Below are 21708 nucleotides of genomic sequence, written 5' to 3'. Positions count from 1 at the left end.
TTAATACTTTTAAATTTCAAAATTATTAGTACAGATAAGAATATTTAAATTATGAATATATGTAAAAATTCAATGAAATATAATTTTCCTCGTACTTACGGCAACAAACTGTGTGTAGGTAACACATTAAACGAAATTGTATTTAAATTGTAAGGCTGTTTGTATTTGTAACGTTGTATTTTTGCGATAACGTGATTTTGAGTTTTGTCTTATCTGATTTATCACTTACTTTTACGATATACAATGATATACATTATATCTTATTTTTTTATCCGATTATAACAAATATTTTTCCTATTTTTATATTTAAATATTAATCGATCGATTAGATAAAAGGAAATACAAATATAGTTTTTCTTTAAATTTAAGACAAAGACTTTATCCCAAAAAGTGAATAATAATATAAAAATGACATCATTGTACAATCATGTAAACTAATATTTTGAATTTGAAAGCATGCGTACCTAAATTCAAAGAGCGAAAATAATCCCCATTTTAACACTTCAATTGGTGAAACTGCACTATAGGGGCCTAAAATTAAGTTGGCAACTCTGGAACCTCAAAACTGGACTCAATGTTGCCGCTGTAAATTTTTATATTCTCTAACATTTCATTTCTAATATGAGTTTGCCATTTATTTTGTGTAGTATATATTTATCTTTCATTTATTTCCGTGTTTAATAAATTGTGTTAGTTCGATATAGATATTTTTATTATTTGATTTGTGTGATTTCTTAGAGAAAAATTTTATTTTAAATTTGAAAAAATGCTGATTTTTGGAGTTTTATGTAATAAATAATAAATATAATATTAAAAAAAAAAGAAATGAAAACCTAACCTAAACTAACCTATTTTTTCAGAATGTTCATCAAAAATAGAATATTTTCAAAAAAAAATAACGTCAATAACGTTTTATTTTTTATGAAATGAAATCTTAGACAAAAAATAATTTTAAATTTGAAAATATAGATTTTTTGAAGTTTTTTTCTTGAAATTTACATATTTATTAATTCAAACTTTTTGGTTTTGTTCCTAATTTGTAAATAACAATAATAAGATTTCCAAATATTTATATAACAAATTTCTTCTTTTTTTTGAAAATGTTCCATTTTTGATGAGCATTTTGGAAAAAATTTCAAGGAAATTGTCAAAAATCAGTTTTGTTCAAGTTTAAAAATAATTTTTCTCTAAACAATTTTGATTTTTTTTCCATTGACCTAGACAAGTTCTTCATCACGCTTAAAAATAGAATGTTTAAAAAAATATATGAAATGAATATTTGAGTCATCATATAAAACGAAAAATACGAAATAAAAATTATTAAATTTAAAAAAATTTTAAGGAAAAACGTCAAAAATCAGTACTAAATTAAAATTAATTTTACTTTAAGAAATATTAATTTTTTTCAATTGACCAAGAAAAGTTCTTCATCACGCCTAAAAATAGAATATTTAAAAAAAATATATGAAATGAATATTTGATTTTTTGTTATATAAAACGAAACCTCAATTTAATAAAAATTGTTAAATACATAAACAATTGAAAAATTGTGTTACATATTTTATTTTTTTTTTTTAATATGCTACTTTTGATAAAATTTTTGAAAGAAATAGGCATGTAGTAGAAAATAATTTTTAGTAAAAACCGAAAAAATCGTCATTTTTTCAAACTTAAAATTAACTTTCCTCTAAGAAATATATTTTTTTTACTCGATCAAATTTACTCCTTATTAAGATATTGAAAAAAAATTGTCGATAACTCAGTTTTTCGATTTTTTATGGCTGAAAATAGGTGGAGCCGTGATTATAAACAATTACCTTACTTCAAATAATCACATATAATTAAAAATATGAGGTTAGGGATGGGATCTACACTCATGCCAGTTTGGGACATCAAAGCTCCATTTATTTCGCATCTACACGAGTTTGTTTGGCAAAATAAGTATAAAAGTACCCGAAATTTCTTTAATTCATTTTTTGTTTGTCTAAGGAAATAATATATTTTTAATTAATTAGAATGTTTTATTTATGTGTATGTTTATTTATATGTATATCTCAATAAGTAATAAAACCTTAGATGCGGCAACGTTGAGACATTGAGATTTGTTTACATGTAGTACGTAGACTAAGTACAATAATGTTTACATGCAGACGTAGATTGGTGCGTGGCGCCACCGCACGTGAAAACCGCGCACCATATAATCGACGAGACGAGAGAAAAGGAACGTGAACGAGAACCGCCGATTCGGTCGCACCGAAAACATGGCGGCGTAGAGACCGTTTTTCGTACAGAAACACGGACCAAAGCTCAGCGAACAGACGGACAAAAAAAACCATTGTTGTGTTCATCCGCGACGTCGACAAATGACCGTCTCGCCGTGAAAGACAGTCCGTGTGCATGCGGTAATGTGAGTGCGCGTGCCGTTTTTTCGGAAATTGTGTGAGAACGGTGGGTGAAGAGTGCGGATTGATCGGATGCGAAACGGGCATGCAGTCAGATAATGGGAGCGCAAACGACGAAGGAAAGGACCCCGACAGTCGGACACGCTCAACATTCCGTCAAACAGACGAGGACTAGGCCGAGGCCCCAGAAAGATGGACGGTCCACCGGATCAAACATCTTCACCGAGCACAGCGGTATGAATCATTCCGACCGATCGAATTTCCCTATTTTTTTTTCGATCTTTACGTTGTTTGTGAATCGCAGGGTGACGATTATTTGACAGCCGCCAATTGATTTCGGGTTGAAGCAAGTTCATTCATGTACGTCGTCTCGGTCTCCCGCAGAGTTTTCCTTTTTACTACGTGTGTGACTGGCTCCGATTCCGATTCGATTTCTTTTCCATTCGGATTCTCCGTTTACGTTGTGCGCGACTTTCCAATTCGGGAAAACGGTAATTGTTTCGAATTGGACGTTCGAATTATCGACGTTCACCTGTCTGTCTACTTACTCACTTTCGATTTGTTTACTACGAGTTAATCTATCGAGAAATGCCTTCGAATTGGATTATAAACAATGACATACTTGACTATTGTAATCATACTAACGTTACTGAATACATATAAACATTAGAGGAAATGTAAGGAGGAAAAAATTGAAATTGTTGTTTGGAACATAAAGGAGAAGTGATGAAAGAAGAGTCGAACAGTTGTTTCGTTATTGTCTATCGAAAAATACAGTTAACGGCAACTTTGCATTTCTATTGAATTGAACGAGTCACATACAGTTTCATCCGTATGGCCATTATGCATCGTATTCATATTTTCGTACAGTAATTATTTTTGCCTTTCTCCCGCAGGGAAAAAAATCACACGCAAAGGCACAAATCTAAAACAAGGACATCAGTGAATCATACCTTATAATTGATTGCATCTAAACATTTTAAGATAATGAAAGCACTAATCTCCACATTATCAGAAAATTATTAAGTCGATTGAATTTATTTAGACTTGCAACCTAAATCGTAAATAAAACTGATGTGACTAATATATCGATATTGAATTTGTCACGAGCTTGTTTTTGTGAGCACAATAACCTTTTTTAAATTCGATCGTTGTCCTTTTAATTGACCGATCAGTTTAATTAAAAGTTCAAAATTCGGTCCGCTGATACATGCAATAAACAAACGATTGCAACAACACGTTTGTTGTGGAAAATCGGTCGGTTTTAAGTAGAAAATTGTGTAGGTTTGTTTTGTTTATTTAAAGCCGCGTCCTTGATTTATTTGTGACACTTTCTAAGTAAAATAACAAGAACAAAATGATGAATTCATGTCGTGTTGGTGTAATTTCTAAAAAAATAAATATTTCTGTTAATTTAATGATGAAATTTGGCGCGAATTTTTGTTCTCCGAACGTTAAATTCGTCCTTGGACTATGAAATTGTTGTTAACTCCAGTTTAATTGGTCGCGATTAGTTTGCGGTGCGCCTTTTATTGTACCATTTCCGTTTCAAGATATCCACATCCACGGTTTTACAACACAAATAAATCCCACAACACTTTATTTTATCGTTCGACCCTCCAGACGGAACTGTTTGCGTGGGGTCAGGTTTATTAGTTTGCAATGCGCACTCCCGAAATACACATGGACTGGAACCGGTTATTTAAGGGTGCATCAGTAAAATCACAGCACTCGCCCGCATCTAATTAATGAACATCTTCCTATTTAAGCTTGAAAGTGTTAATAATAATAATTGGATGATTTACAACCGAAAACATTAATTAAATCTGCCTTTATTCGAGTAAACAATTATAAGAGTAATGTTTAATGTCAAGGTTACAATATTTACTATACGAAAATACGAATTACACGTTTCGAACGTATTTAGCAGGATGCAAATGATTCCGAGAACGGCACTTTTTTCACTGTCTGGATTCTCGAGATGAATCACTCTTGAATCACTCTTCCACCTCGTCTCCTACGACTGCAAATTCAGAGAGATTTTATTTTACAAAGTGCATGGATCTATCTCCTTTGAGGTGTAGGTTAATGCATGTTCAAGGTCGCCAGACAGTACCTCAACGGAATAATTAATTAATGCACGTACCAAACTATTCATTTGATCCGTTCTATTACAACTAAACGTCCATCCATTCCTCTTTCTTCTCTTTAATGGAAATAAATTAATTCGTTATCCGTACAAAATCGGTACGAAGCAATTTGGGCCCCACAAGTTGAAAAATATTTTACTACATCCTGACTAACACGTTAATACGGTTATTAGAGATTAACGACAAAGTATGAAAAATTCTACAATAAATGTTAAAGTACCAAGAACTAATTGGGTGACAAATATAATTTTTTTACAACAATTTCCTTTCTAGATATCAAATTTACAATGGTATTAGGCAGTCCAAACACAAACCTTCTGTTTGGTATAGTTATGTGGATGATACATTCGTGATATGGAAACAAGGACAAGAAAAACTAGAGTTTCTAAAACATCTAAACTTTCAACATAACGATATCAAATTCACAATGGAATTGGAAAAGGAGAACCAAATACCTTTTTTGAATGTCCCAGTAAAAAGATTTCCCAGATTTAAACCATACCTAGTCAAAAACAAGGGGTTATTAAAACGCTGACCGAACGAGGTAAAATGATATGAGCCACACACCACCTCGCTGAAGAACAAGAACATTTGGAAAAACACTACATTCCAACGAATATAATAAATATAAAGTTTATACATTATTGCTAAATATATAATTACCATTTTATATTAACTATTACAATATATTCAATCATTTTTTTGCTTATTTATCTATTTTTAATTTCCATTTCCTCACATATAGTATTTGTAGTATGCATAGCGCAGACCCATTTACACAAAACACTTTCTTTTGTACTTCGACCACGAGATACTCCTCCTTCTATTTTCATTGATTTCATAAAACTTTGTTCAATTATCATATCTGTCCATGTACCAGAATTGAGTTTTTCTGTTCGTTTCATGGTGAAAATTCCATTTTTAAAGTTCTCAAAGTTTGTTCATAGTTTCTTCCAACCTCAGCATATCTTGAAGATATAAGTGTGTTGATTTTGTGTATAAGAAGTGACTACTGGCGTGAAAATACAGCACCATTTTGGGCACTGCATCAAGATGTTCTTTATGTTTATGGTGTTGGACCTCGAGCACTTGTCAACAGAATTCTTTGTATATATTTCACCAAGAGCTTCCTTGACTCTACTTCCGTCCATTACACCATTATGTACCCTTTGCTTCCAAGAAAAAACATCAGGATATGAAATCCTCCTAATGTTACAACTATTGTACATAATGGAGGATTATTAAGAGTATTGTTACCATCAAGAGTGTGGACATTTACATCGGCACTATCTCCAACATATTGTACAAGTGCACCAGACTCTGATGATAAAATAATAAAAAATGATAATTATATATTTATCAATAATTTATAAACTTTATACTACATATTTTCGGGACTACCAGTTGACCTCAAATGATACTCTAGACGCACGCTCTTTGCCCTCTATCTTGACAACGGTTCGACATATGAAAAATGTTTAAAACAAAAGTTGTAGAGAATTTAATTCTCTACCATATTAATAAGAAACACCAAAATCGCTAAACAGATAATAACGGCCAACGAACAGAACATCAATTGTCTAATTTGCCACTTAGTTTAGAAATCAAAGTGACACGAACCAAATGAGACCTCTGACGATGGTAGGCACTCGTGCTCGCGAAATAATTCCAACAAACGTCGACCAATAAACCGGAACAACTATAGATATGGTATTTCGTTTTGTTTTACAATTCAGAATTTAAAAACACATTTTAAAATTATGTCATTAATGAACACAAGCAACAATTAAATGCGAGAGCAAATAAACAACAATCTACAATGTAAATTTATCTCGTGTTTACGAAGAAGATAAATTTATTTTTAATATGCCCCATGAAAGATATTATTGTATTCAATGGATAACAAACACCAACATTAAACTGTCAAAGTATTTTAGTTTACCAAAAGCAATTACTGTTGTTTTTCACATTAGTAATGGGACCGAATTAAGCAATAGGTTTTTTCTTACAAAGACCAAAATAGGAGAGTTGTGTAGCGTTACGACTAGTTTTTTAATTAAAGTAAAACGAGTCTGCAGGAAATTATCTTCCATGTCGACGCGTAATTTATCAGCGAACAGCGAAACATCAAAGACAACAACATTATCGAATGGCAACACTCCTTTTACCAAACACATATTCCGAATGTTTTTTTTCGGCCTCTATGAGAACAGCTTTCCGACCTTTGACACGGTAAAGAGATGTTTAATGTTTAAGAGATGTGTTTCCTGAATTAATTAAGCGAAGTCGTTTAATTGTTCCCAGGAAATCGCCAAGACGTGACAATGTTTTTATTACGTCGAAAAGTTTCACAACAAATAATGTTTTAGAAATTAAATGTTTAATAAATATTTTCAAGTAATACGTAATGACGATGTTAAACATTGAATAAATGAATATTATAATGGAAAAAGATTTTCTAATTTCACTCGCTTTTGTTGCGATTATGGATTTTTTATATTTAAACAGGATATGAGTAAAAGGCATTTAAGAAAGTGTGAAATTAAACGCGTACTTTACGTAACGTTTAGAAATTTATAAACTACAATACAAACTCGTGCATTTTATAAAATTGTCCATTAAACCGTTTTCATTGAGTGGTCATTAGTCATTTTTAGGAGATCAGGCCATTTGAAAGGTTGAAGCGATTAAAATTTCCACCTGAATAATACATATTTGTTTTCAGGTAAGCGTCCGTTCCAAGATAAATGGCTAGAAGGTAAAAACAATCATGTGAAAATGCTGCTGAAAAGTTCCTATTCATTCAATTCGATCTCGTTTCTATGATGGATACAAATTGAACGAACAGAAACGTGGGATAAATGATTTGTTTAACTTAACATTCTAATCGAATCGCATTTTATTACAAACATATACATGTTACATTATATGTTGTGTGTGTCTGTCTCCATTTCCTCGCGTTTCGACTTACACCTATCGAATTGCACTAATATTACGCGACACAACAAAAGGTACAAAAGTTTAACTAACCCGGAATAAAAAAACGACCAAACATTCCAACCACACTTTTCCAGATCAGATTAAATGAAGTACGAAAATGGTTTTGTTGGGCTCACCTGAAAACGAACAATGAAACACGCAAACTGCTCGTTTTTTTATTCTCTTATCTTTTTACATTTGTGTTTTATTGTTAGTGTGGTGAATCATTCATTTTGTTTGTTTCCCTTCGCTAAATTTACCAAAAATTAAGATTTTCAATTTACCAAGGAAATTTTGAATTTCGACTTTCGTTATTGAACGTTCCTTTATTCCAGAACCTTTCCCAACCAAACGGGGAAACGGGGAACAAAGAAACAAAGGATTGAAGAGTCTGGGGATTTTCCCACCCCGATAATCAAGGGGGAAACTCTCGGGAATCGTATACGTTTCTTGTTGGCTTTTCCGCTCTGGAACCAACCAACGAATATCGATTCGAATCGCACTTTTGATAAATAGTTTCGTTCGAAGTGTCGAAAACAATCCATATTCAGTAAGTCTTTGTACGTGAGTGCAAAATGAATATTCATGCGTGTGGAATTTTTAATGATCGTACAAGTCGCGAAAAGTGAAAACCTGAAAGAGGTATTATGGAACGATTAAGTCGGATTGAATCTGCATTAATTGTATAACATTATGTTGTGTGTATGCGAGTTTCAGATCCCTAATTAGTGGCAAAACAGAATCTTGAATTAATTTCTTGTAGTAGTTTGCCTTTAAAGTGGCGCCATAAAATGATTTCAAGGTTAAAAAATTGTTGTAAATCAAAGGAGTTCGATTACAATTTAAAAATACTTTAATGAATGCTAAAATTATGTGGGGTCTAATAACAGGTCGCCAATTTCAGTGGGGACATGTCGAATGCTCGAAAGGTCGGAACCGATCGACTACCTTCGACAAGCGCGAAATCTTCGATAGGACGTCCGTTATTTAGGAACGTATTTGGCAAGAGCTCTTAAAGGAAATCACTGATACGTACCTACTCTGGGTGTTATATCTATTTCGTATATTTTATCTACGTGGTAAATATTCTATATTCAAAGCAAACAATTCTAATATCTCTTGAAAATATATAAATGATTATAATAAACTAGTAAGTTTTATATGTGTGAAATTTATTAAATACTAGGAGTTTGTATTTAAATATTGAAAACAACTAACAATATATATTTTTTTGTGTCCACTGCACTGCATATTTTAGTATTTATATATAGTCGATCTTAAGAAACAACATGAGTGTCATTATTAATCAGATTATTTTCTGAGTGGTTTACTACAATAAACATCAGATATCAATTACTAAGGAAGAAACATTTACATGAAGATTTAGGTCTGATCTGAAGAAGTGATATATGACAGATTAGTCAATATTAATTAGTGAACTTGTTTTGATGCCAGTAAAAAGTAGCAGCTAAATTAAATATTTTTCATTGTATGCTAACTATTCATCGACGATCAGATGTATTTTTTTAATAAATATTTAAAACAAAAAAATCTGGAAATACATTTATGTCTTTTGTTTACACAACATTAATAATTAATATGAATAACAAAAAGTTAGATAAATTATTAAAATATTCATTATAGTTCATAAATAGTTTATAAATAAATAGAAATTAATTTATCTAACTAAAAACATTACATTAAACAGGTATCTTGAGGGTAAAGTGTTTATTTACTTACTTGGTAACAGATGAAGTTTAGTTCATATTTTATGTTTCACTATTTAAATAAATTAAGGTTTTCACATCATCACAATATAATACTTCAGACTCTTTCTAAAAATTGAATAGTTTTAATAATTCATAAGTATAATTTTAACTAATATCGATATTCATTTTTATACTTCCTATAAGTATAATTTTAAATTGTGTATATACACTTCCTGTGACCCTTTTATCACATTTTCTAATACTGATGTAATTCTGCCGAGAGGGTAACATGTCCATGGTTAGGGATCAAGCCATATGGTGCATATAACTTTGAATACTTCCTAAACTTAAAATATATAAACCTCTCTACACAATGTAGCTGTATCAAGTATTTCATAATTTTTTTATTGTAATAGATATTTATTTACAGCTAAAAATTCCCGTAGCCCCAACATTAGAAATCTATTACTAAGGAAGAAACATTTATGTGAAGATTTAGGTCTGATCTGAAGAAGTGATATATGACAGCTTAGTCAGTGTTAATTAGTGAACTTATTTTCGTGCCAGCAAAATTAAAGGTTTTTCATTGTATACTAACTATTCATCGACAACCAAATATACTTTTTTAATAAACATTAAAAACAAAAGAATTTCCGGAAATACATTTATGCCTTTTGTTTACAACACAACTTTCTTTGTAGTAACATCTTACATATCATTTATTACTACTTATAATAATCAACCTCAATTAAATTCCTTTAATTAATACGAATGACAAAAAGTAAGATAAATGATTAAAATATTTATTATTTCCACTTTGAATAATTATTTCTGAACAATAATAATAAATTTATAAATAAATAGAACTTAATTTATCTAACTAAAAATATTACATTAAACAGGAAACTTTTTTAAGGTATCTTAAAGTAAAGTATTTATTTACTTATTTGGTAACAGATGAAGTCTAGATTATATTTTATGTTTCACTATTGAAATAAATAAAATTTACACATCACAAAATAATACTTCAGACTTTTTCTAAAAATTGAATAGTTTTAACAATTCATAAGTATAATTTTAACTAATACCCATATACATTTTTATACTTTTATGATGTCTATCATATTTGCTTTGTGTTACATTTGCCCATTTCACAATTTAATTAATTTTCGATGTTTATTGTCAAAATATTACTAATATTGTTGTTAAAAATTTAAACATGTTTAATATATTAGAAGTAAAATTTTAGGTTGTGTATATACACTACCTATCATGTTTTTGTCACATTTTCTAATACTAATGTAATCTTGCCGAGAGGATAACATGTCTATGGTTAGGGATCAAACCATATGGTGTAAATTACTTTGAATATCTCATAAATTTTTTATTGTAAAAGATATTCATTTACATTTAAAAATTCCTGTAGCCCACCCCAGCTGCACGTTCCTTCATGATCATGTGCATAAGTTACCGACATAGACTCAAATGCGCTCGGATATTTCCGTTTCGGGCATCGGACATTTCGAGCGGTCAACATTTCGAGCAATCGTTATGTTGTTATGTTTCAATTAAAAATAAATTTATGGTATTCGCAACTGAACCCGCCACTCGTTAAATAATAATAATAATAAACTATCCGGATTATTGTGTCGTTATACCGTTGCCATACTCCACATCTGATGATTATCACTATTGAAAAAATCTTTAATACGTGTAGGAAATCAACCCACCAGATGTCCGTCATTATAATGTTTGTCTCTGAGATTTAGGCACAAATAAATGTAAGTTTAGGTTAAAAAAGGACCAATTAATTGTTTCGATTTTCAGTAACACAAAACATCTGGTTTATTTTGCTCGTAGTAGGAAGTTTACGCTGTCGCATTTCATGTTGAATTCTCCCCAATACACGATTTGTAAACATACGTATTCAAAACAGAACTGTTCATCGTCACGTATATTCATTCGATCTGCCAACAAAAACACTTTAATTGTTTCCTCAGACGATAATTTGATATTTTCGTCGTGTAGTTTTGTTTGCACAAGGTGGACTTGTGTCGAAGAGAAATAGTAAAAGAGCGGTCGTGAAGCTTTACGAGCCCATGACCTTGACAAGGCCCTGCCCAGATGACTGGAATAGTTTTCAAAAGTGACTCGGCTCGGCTGAATAACGGAAATAAACATATCACATGTCGCGTCTCGGACACAGATTCAAATATTTTCTAAAATTCACTGTCCAATCAAAGAATAAACTATGTAGATATGTATGAATCGGAATAGAACAGGAAAACTGAAGATAAAAAGTAACGATATCAGCTTATTAACGCTGCAACGCAAACGCGCCGTTTCCTGCCAAGATATTCGATTATCAAATCGCACCACGACAAATTCGATCCGAGTGACTCATTAACAAACGAATAATAATAATAATTTTTATTTTGATGTGACGCTACGTGGAAGTAATGTAACACGATGCGAACGTTGCCAATTAAAATGGTCAGTCGGTCGCTAGTTCGGCACTCCGGCCGAGAATCCGGTGCACGAATGTACAGTTCCAAGGTGTCGCGATTTTCCTTTTCTAGAGGAAATCTCGTCGTTCGCGACGTGAGAACGAAACGTTCGACTCGAGGGAACAATCGTGCGATTATTATCTTTGTGTCGGTCGGTCGGAGAGAAATTCGAACCTTGAAACTAATTAGTGTTTTGTGTGGGGAACGTTCTGTGTTAACCATCCAACGATTCTTTCCGTCTGTGGACGTTTCATGGGATTATTCTTACAAATATGTGTGTGTCTAATAACTTACTAACATCATTCCTCAATTATTTAATTGTTAATTTTGTTAATTAATTAATTGTTTGTCGTTGCAGAAGCCCTGCTGCAGAGCAGGCCGCTGCCCCACATCCCGAGCATCCCGGACACCGATCCGCCGGGCACCCTTAACACGACCGGTACCCTCGGTTCCGGTGGCGGCGGTGGCGGCACGATGGGCACGCTCGGCTCATCATCTTCGACATCGGGCGTGCCCTCCACTCCGATGTCCCTCGAAACGGCCAACAGGTGGACATCGAAGGAGAACCTGCTGGCCCAGGAGGAGGACGATCCCCAATTATTCGTCGCCCTGTACGACTTCCAAGCGGGCGGCGAAAACCAGCTCAGCCTGAAAAAAGGTACATGTGTAACTGATATTTATTTGGACGTGTAAACAATTCGAAACATTTAGGTGAACAAGTCAGGATACTGAGTTACAACAAAAGCGGCGAATGGTGCGAGGCCCACTCGCAAACTAACCAGGTCGGTTGGGTGCCGTCCAACTACGTCACGCCGGTCAATTCTTTGGAAAAACACTCCTGGTATCACGGACCGATTTCGAGAAACGCCGCCGAATATCTGCTCAGTTCCGGGATAAACGGCAGCTTCCTCGTCCGCGAATCCGAAAGCAGTCCCGGACAAAGAAGCATCTCCCTAAGGTTAACGACTAGTCTACTAATTAATATACACACAATTCATTGAATGTATCAATTAATTACAGATACGAAGGAAGAGTTTACCACTACAGGATCAACGAAGATACGGAGGGAAAAGTGTTTGTGACGGCCGAATCGAAATTTAACACGCTGGCGGAACTGGTACACCATCATTCCATGCTGTCGGACGGTCTGATAACGCAACTCCTCTACCCGGCACCGAAACACAACAAACCAACCGTGTTTCCGCTCAGTCCCGAACCGGATCAATGGGAAATCAATCGCACCGATATCGTTATGCGACACAAACTCGGTGGCGGGCAGTATGGTGATGTTTACGAGGCCGTGTGGAAAAGGTCAATATCAGTATTAGTTTATACATTTTAACAAATCCCTTTTTGAATTCTACATGAATTTTGAATCATCAATTGCTTTTACAGATATTAAAATATTTACACATATCTATGTTACTAACAATTGTAATGTTCTTCTTGGTGTTCACGTTAAGAAAAGAATATCCTAAAATATTAAATAGAATATCCATAGTTGTTCAGGTTTGTTGGAATTATTTCCTGATGTTTCGTTAGCACGAGTCTCTAGCATCTTCAGAGGTCTGATTTGGTTCAGGTCACTTTGACATCTGATTGACAACTAAATGACACTTTCAATTGCTTCCCTAACTATTCTGTTGTGATATCTAGTTGTCAAGGCACTTGAGTATCTTGAAATTTTATCTTATGATTTCCATGTAACAGTACAAGTTCAGCTACAGGAGACTTGTCTGATTGTCCTACTTCGTAGTTTCGTTTGTGTTCCTTAATCCTAGACCCTATTGAACGTTTTGTAGTACCGAAGTATACTTTCTCATAAGAGCATGTTATGCTATATATCCCAGAAGCTGTTTGGTGGTGTCTCCTATCTTTGGCAGATCTGAGACTGTGTTGAATCTTCCTTGTTGGTATAAAAACAGTATGGATGTTATGTTTTAATAAGATTGCACCAATTCTATCGGTAAATTTACATATATATGGGAGAAAAGCTTCGCTAGGTGAATCTTTATTATTAGTATGAGGTCGCATTGTACGACTTATTTCTGAGGGTTTGTATTCGTTAGCCTGTAGTGTTTATTCCAAGTGTTCATGTTCTTCAGCGAGGTGGTGTATGGTCTAAATGTTCACTAACTATAAACCCAAACAACTATAGATATGAAACCAATGGTCACGAAAGCCTTAACCTTCAGAATGTTTGACATTATAGTCCAGTCATGTTATTCAAAAATTAGGTAAATATCTCGGAAATCAAGATACCCAGCCATAAACTTGTATAAACTTATATTTTGACATCCTAAAACTTGTTTCAAAATTTACGAATGATAGGATGGCCGCAACTTAATTCACAAAAATCGATTTTTTCAACATTTTTTGTATATCTCTTTTTTCCTATGGGTTTTACGCTACTTGTGTTTCTTATCAGTATTGTAGAGAATTAAATTCTCTACAACTTTTGCTTTAAACATTTTTTCATAAGTTGAACCGTTGTCGAGATAGAGGGTAGAGGGCACGCGGCTACAGTATCATTTGAGGTCAACTGGTAGTCCCGATCGAAAATACGTAGTATAAAGTTTAAAAATTATTGCTAAATAAATTATTATCATTATTTATTATCATTAGAACCTGGTGCACTTGTATAATATGTTGGAGACAATGCTGATGTAAATGTCCACACTCCTGATGGTAACAATAATCTTCATATTATGGGGATGATTAAGATACTAACTGTTCACAAATACAAAAATTCACAATCAAACCAAGAACGAAAGGGTTGGCAGCCATATCACATGTATCTCTTCAAGTTTATGAAAAACTAGTCATACATACATAAGTTCAAATCGAAAATTTACATGATTCATTCATTCACAGAAAAAAGAACATTAACGGAGTTGATTTTTTGTGGCTGTATGGAAAGTGGGGAGCTGAACAGCTCATTAAAAATAACAAGAACTTTTCAACATCTCAAAGAATGTTTCTTTCTCTTATTGATAATCTTGCCAGTCACGTAGACACTATTTACACAATTTTACATTGTGCTCTCGATATTGCTAAGTCACATGAACAATTTTTTGATTATTTTCACATTTTCACTTCTCGAGATGTTTTCTACGAAAACATAGAAGGATGTATAGGTAGCTCAACCCTTTTTCCTGCGACATTTCTGAACCAACTGGATGAATTAAAATCTCGAGGTCCAGCAGTACAATTATGGGTGCGGTATTTCCACATTTATACTTGCATTTGTTCACGCTGAAAGACTTGGGCTTTTTAAAGAACATCTTGATTCAGTGCGCAAAATGGTGCTGTATTTTCACGCCAGTGGTCACTTCTAATACGCAAAATCAGCACACTTATATTTTCAAGATATGGTGAAGTTGGAAGAAACTATGGATGAAAAACTTTTGAGAACTTTATAAATGGATTTTTTACCGTGAAACGATCGAAAAATTTCAATTCCGGTACATGGACAAATATAGTAATTAAACAAAGTCTTTTGAAATCAATTAAAATAAAAAGAGGAGTATCTATGAAAGTCTTTGTCTAAATGGGTCTATGCTATCCATGCTACAAATAGTATATGTGAGGAAAGGGAAATTAAAAATTGATAAGTAAGCAAATGATTGAATATAATGTAATAGTTAATAAAAAATAGCAATAATTTATAAACGTTATGCTACGTATTTTCGATCCGTGCGCTCTCTGCCCTCTATCTCAACAACGGTTTGACGTATGAAAAAATGTTTATCTCAATTTCTGAAGTGAATTCCCTATAATGACTGGACTATTACTACTTTAAATGTGATCATTTTCATATCTGTAATTGTAAATATCTCACATAATAAAATAAATGATTAGAAGATCTAATTTTAGTAAAACATGCATGCGACAAAAAAAATAATAATAATAATAATTATTGTACGTGTAATTTATTTAAAAACCTGTAAATCCAGGTACAACATGACCGTGGCTGTCAAGACACTGAAAGAAGACACGATGGCTCTAAAAGACTTTTTAGAAGAGGCAGCGATAATGAAGGAGATGAAGCACCCGAACCTCGTACAGTTGATGGGCGTGTGCACGCGTGAGCCTCCCTTTTACATCATCACCGAATTTATGAGCAAAGGCAATCTATTAGATTATTTGCGCAACGGTAACAAAGAAATCAATGCGGTCGTTCTGATGTACATTGCCACGCAAATCGCGAGCGGGATGAGCTACCTCGAAAGCAGGAGTTTCATACACAGAGATCTGGCGGCCAGAAATTGTCTTGTTGGTGAAAATCATCTGGTCAAAGTCGCCGATTTTGGACTGGCGAGACTGATGCGGGACGACACTTACACCGCACATGCCGGTGCAAAGTTCCCAATCAAGTGGACAGCACCGGAAGGTCTGGCCTACAACAAATTCTCAACAAAATCGGACGTTTGGGCGTTCGGTATCTTGTTGTGGGAGATCGCCACTTACGGAATGTCTCCGTATCCCGGTGTCGATCTAACCGACGTCTATCACATGTTGGAGAAAGGCTACAGGATGGAGTGTCCACCCGGATGTCCGCCGAAAATTTACGATCTAATGAGGCAATGTTGGCAGTGGCACGCGAACGACAGGCCGACATTCAAAGAGATCCATCATTCGCTCGAGAATATGTTTCAGGAATCCAGCATAACTGAAGGTGACGATTCCATTATTTTTTTCTAAAAATATTAAGTTTAATTGTTTTAATGGTGTTTACAGAGGTTGAGAAACAATTACAAGTTAACGAACCGCCTCCAATTCCTTTAGGAACTCCACACATGTCCTATAAAAAGTCTCACTCCGGTAGTACCGGAAATATTCACGGACTCGTCGGAGTTTCGGATCAAGGTAATGTTTGTTTAATCGTTCAGTCAGCTAAGTATTAATTAAATCCCATTCCAGAAGTAAGTCTGACAACCAAACTGTCGACATTCACCGGCGGTTCAAAAAATAACATGGTTCAAATGAGAAGAACGACGAATAAAAAGGGCAAGCCTGCTCCGGCTCCACCGAAACGTACAAGGTTTGTTTACATTCACTCACAACTTTCCTTTATAAAATTTTAATTAAATTTGTCTTTCTTTGCACATATACAACTCATTTCGTTAGTCATTTTATAACATTTTCTCGATTAATTTTGTTTTCTTACTAACACCTCACAACCGTTTAATCCGTTGTAATCAATTCTGGTTGCAGCTTGCTCTCTTCTTGCAGTTCGTTCCGCGACAGCACGTTCGACGATCAAGGACAAGGCGACAATGCAGGCGAAGACGGCCAAGAATTAAACGGTATTAAAAAAAGATTTAAAGGTATTTTTTAATTCAGTTATCGGCATCCAATTGGTTTTCTCGCACTAACTTACTAATTATGGTTTTGGTTTGTATTAATAATAATTCATAATTTTTATCTATACATCACTTCTCTATTTGTCTATTTAAAAATAACACTATTAATTGTTTACAATTATTTTACTAATATAAAGTATTTAGGTAAATTGCACGATTATTCGCATCACACATTAATATAATCGTAAATAACAAACATACAACTAGCCCAACTGAGATAATTTAATTAATTCAATTAAACATTACTAGTTTACAGAATGTATATTTGAAGCACATTTTTAGGTTTAACAAGGGAATTACAAAACTTGACTGCAAGCACAAAAGGTGACAGCGAAAGTGACATTCAAGATCAAACTCCAGACACTGACGATTCAGGAGCACATTCTTATCCAGAAGTTTCAACTGTTGGTTCATTTAAACGCGCTCCCATGATAGGAAGTCGCGTCCTGGAATCACGCGGCAAACGTACCAAAGGAAAAGACTCATCTCCTGCTGTAAGTATCCCCATTGTTCAAAATGGAGAAATTTTTAAAATGATGTTTTAGGTGCAGGTCGCCGCCCTGGAAGTTCAAAACGTGCGGAAAGCAATCAGCCGATACGGCACGTTACCGAAAGGCGCAAGGATCGGCGCTTATTTGGAATCGTTGCAACAGATCGGCATGTCTTCCTCTTCGACCGAAGAACCGGCACAGGCCGTGAATCCGGCGGTTGAACACTCGGAAATAACGCCGCGTTCACTGTCGCCGCGCACCAGCATCAGAACGCAGCCACAGATGATACGCAGCAACTCTTCCAGCGGTGTAACAACGTTCCACGCCACCCATCCTCCAAGCTCACCCACCTCCTCCAAATTGTCTAGGAACAGGAACATAACAAGAAACAATTCTGGTGCGGGGGACATCAGAGGCAGTCTGAGGACGTTTAAGGGGGTGCAGAACAGCAGTTTCAGGGGTGGAAGTCCGAACAGATCGATACAACCTACCCTGGCCGATCTTGAGTTTCCACCGCCTCCCACTGATCTGCCTCCACCTCCCGAGGAATTCGACGCCGCCGACAGCATCATGACACACTCTGCCGAACATAAAAAGAAAATTTTTCCTGTCTCCCCTTTGACCACCAAAAAAATTAGTCGGGATCAGAATGCAAACGGGGCAGGGGACGTAAGTACGTTGCAACCGTCGGTGGAAGAGGCCAGCTCCAGGTTTGGGGTCAGTTTAAAGAAGAGGGAGACAACGACGACGACCTCGACGACAGACAATGGAAAGGACAAGGAAGATAAGGAGAAAAGTCCGCAGCGGACGAGTTTGAGTCTGACTAGTCCTAGCCAGGATGGTAAAAGTCCAATGAGTGTTGATTCCGATGTTCCTTTAGTTGGTTCTCCGCTTGAACCTTTGCCACCTCCACCAACCCTATCCGAAAATCGTAAGTAACTCAACTCACATATACATGTATTGATTGATATTGATAATTTGTAGATGATGAAGACGGTGACGAGAAGGAGAACCGCAACGATTCCGACGACAATAAATCCAAAGTGTTCAAAAACATAAAACGCGAAATGGAACTAAAACTTGTGGCCGAAATTAAGGAAAAAGCTGACCAGAAACAGTGCAAGAACCCGAAGGAGTCCCCCCTCGACACCCTGTTGGCTGTGAGTGGCATCAGTCACGATCCCGTAGCTCAATTAGTTTCCGAACTGTCTCAAGCTTTGCACGTCGAAAAGGAGCCGGAGAAAAAGGAGGAAAAGGACAAGAATTTAGTGAGGAAAGGTTCACAAGGCAACATCGTGCCTTTGACGTCGAAAAACACAGATAACAACGGTGTGACTTTCGTATCGCAGCTCAAGAAAGCGGCAACCAAAGAAAAACCGGACGTGAACGAAACACCTTTGATAATCGATTTCAAATCGAGACTGCGAAAGGTGGAGAACAGTGATAAGAAAGAGGAGGACAACGAAGTAGAGACTAACAAGAGAGAAAGCACTGCGAGTTCCGATAGCGGCAACTTGAAAATCGAAGAGGGTGACGACAAGAGGAAAAGTACTGGTAGTATAAGTAGCCTTAAGAAATTGTGGGAGAGCAAAGACCCGACCGACAATGGCGCTAACGTTCAACTCAGCCCGAAACTGTCGGTCAAGAACAACAAGGACGAAATCATAGAAACATCGCCGATCGAATCGTCGGACGATTCCGTGAAGAAAAAGTGGCCGCCGAACAACGACGACAAACCGATAATACCGACGAAACCGCCGGTGAAGGCGGTCAAACCGACGATCGCGCGCACTCCGGGTTCGGCCATTTACGCGACGCCCAACGCCAAACCACCCATATCCGCCAAGCCGACTCTCGACAACAAAACGCCCGAGGAAGAGACCAAGAATAACGCCTCGGACAAAACCGGCAAGGACAACATACTGGAGATCTCCCAGACATTGGAGACGACCCTCAACACTATCAAAACGAATCCCAGCGTCTCAAGCGCGACCTGGTTGCAAGTCTCGGACAAGATCGGTCTGTTACACGGCTCGTGTATGGATTACGCGGACAATGTGGTGCCGCCTCACGCCAAATTCCAGTTCAGGGAACTGCTGACGAGACTCGAGAGTCAAGCGTTACAATTGCGGTCGGCCGGTTCGAGGAACACGACGGAGAACAGGGCGTACATTAACGAAGTCAGCAACACGATCAAGGATGTTGTCAACGTAGTTTTTCGATAGACGGTTGCGGCGGTATTGATTGCTTTTTTTAGATGGTCGAACAAAAATTCAATCTATCAATTCGTTGTGCCTCAAATTTAATTTATGATGATGTAGTTTAAAATTATAAAAAGTATTTTGGTACTTTGTTTAGTAATTGGCTAACTTCCAATCATGCCCTAAAAATAGAATCGTTTCAAATAAAATTGATGAATTCATAGACTGAATTTTCGATTGATCGATCATCATTTTATTTATCCTATTAATACGTATGTATCCGACTGTTAGGACCACTATATTTAATAATTTAATTAGGTAAGTCAAGCATTTATCAAATTTCGGTATGTATGTGGTGGTAGTATTTCCAAATGCGTCGATTTTTTTAATTTTTGGACAATGTTTGTGATATATACGTAATCGACAATACGATTTCCTGTACATACCTGTTTTGTTGTATTGTGCAATACTTTACATTTGTCTTTAAGCTATTAAAAATATCCACAACAATTATGATAAATTCAAGGCAAATATAAAATTGATTTAATTGACGTTCCTAATTTATAATCAAAACAACCTTTTTTATATTAAAACAACGATATATCACAAACAGATTCTTTTAATTTTCACTAAACTGTGATACCATTAGATTATTTTAGCATTACATGCTCAATCGTAACTTATTACTTTTATCTGTCACACTATTTTGTTTCTTTCGTGTGTAAATTTTTTACTGTGGCGACGTTTTCAGTTACAAACGTGCGACTCGCAGTTTTTGTATTATTTTATGAATTACTTGTTCAATTATCAACATTTTTTCCCGGTTTTGACTCGGGTTTGAGTGTTGATAATGACGAATATGCTAGTCTTATTATTTTGTAATATATTGTTTGAATGTGTGAGTGTCCAATAAATAGTCGTTAAGCGAAATACTGATATAATTATACATTAGACTTACTTCATAAGGATATAAATTTTGTACAATCCAAAGATAAACATACCCAAATTTCGTAGAGCGAGTTTCTAAATTCCATTTTCCATCACTTGATTGTGTTTTTCTCATTAATGAATGCAAATTCTGGAAGTTAATACCAATACAATTTTTCATTTGAGTTTGTAAATAAATTGTCTACATTATATTTGTTTAATTGAAATTTAGAAATAAAAATGAAACACATGAAAGTGGTGTCAGGATTTAGAAATATTTTTTGTTTATAATAAACATGCTCATTTTGTACGCCTGAAAATGTATTACATTAACTTGAATAAAGGCTGCAGGTTGTAAAACGTTTTATACAAGATGTTTCAAAACACTTAGATGTTCGTTCACACATTTCATATATTTTCGTATCGATTTTTTGAAACGACTTGTGTATTACGGTGAAATATTTATGCTTCTGTGTGTATTTTCAACATAACTACAACGATATACTCAATAATTGTGCAAAAATAGAACCAGTTAAAAAAATAGCTACTAAATAAGTGTTTATGTTTGTTTATTCATTTATTAGAGATTCTGAATCGTATTTATTCCTTCCCTTATAAAATGTATGGCAAGATTTTCTCGTCATTATAAATCCTATTTGTGCCATTTTCGCTAAAAAATCATACTCAACGTATAATTCTAAAAAAAAATACTTTCCAAATAGGTAGTTTTTTAATTTTCGAAATGTGATTGGAGTGTAAACATGACCCTTTTTAAGTCTGCACTATCAATAGATTAGTATTGTTTTGTATTGAGTACTTTTGTCGGCAGTTTTGATATTTTTTGTATATATCTAATGCTGCATTTTTGTACAGGCTTTCTAGATAGGGAATAACAGACTGTATCTATTTAAAAATAAATTTGCTAATTTAAAGTACACTTTATTTTATTATCATTTTTTGTTAGTAAAACATTTAC

At 34.8% G+C, this 21708-nt stretch overlaps 1 protein-coding gene across 4 annotated transcripts; it reads left to right on the top strand.

Annotated features, from left to right (window-relative positions):
* Nucleotides 1-2226: 2226 nt before the first annotated feature.
* Nucleotides 2227-21667, top strand: LOC109594095 (tyrosine-protein kinase Abl). 4 transcript variants are annotated; one of them, XM_020009264.2, is made up of 12 exons: nt 2227-2636; nt 7278-7310; nt 12106-12405; nt 12459-12705; nt 12768-13058; nt 15704-16425; nt 16488-16616; nt 16671-16791; nt 16983-17056; nt 17396-17607; nt 17659-18535; nt 18589-21667. In XM_020009264.2, exons 1-12 carry the CDS (start codon nt 2501-2503, stop codon nt 19827-19829), a joined length of 4383 nt encoding a protein of 1460 aa, XP_019864823.1. In that variant the 5' UTR covers nt 2227-2500; the 3' UTR covers nt 19830-21667. The 4 variants fall into 4 exon arrangements, with proteins under 4 accessions (XP_019864823.1, XP_019864822.1, XP_019864821.1 ...); XM_020009263.2 differs by having other exon boundaries at nt 16983-17077; XM_020009262.2 differs by having other exon boundaries at nt 16965-17077.
* Nucleotides 21668-21708: the final 41 nt, after the last annotated feature.

The sequence above is a fragment of the Aethina tumida genome, chromosome 2, assembly GCF_024364675.1.
Source record: "Aethina tumida isolate Nest 87 chromosome 2, icAetTumi1.1, whole genome shotgun sequence".
Taxonomy (NCBI): Eukaryota; Metazoa; Arthropoda; class Insecta; order Coleoptera; family Nitidulidae; genus Aethina; species Aethina tumida.
This window is presented reverse-complemented; position numbering and strand designations above follow the sequence as displayed.

Bases quoted from the DNA above. Each gene is read 5' to 3' on its own strand.
- LOC109594095 (XM_020009262.2), top strand. From the start codon at position 2,501: ATGGGAGCGCAAACGACGAAGGAAAGGACCCCGACAGTCGGACACGCT. The intron at 16,426-16,487 runs GTGACGATTCCA...TGGTGTTTACAG, and splicing joins GGAATCCAGCATAACTGAAG to AGGTTGAGAAACAATTACAA. The intron at 17,608-17,658 runs GTAAGTATCCCC...ATGATGTTTTAG, and splicing joins GAAAAGACTCATCTCCTGCT to GTGCAGGTCGCCGCCCTGGA.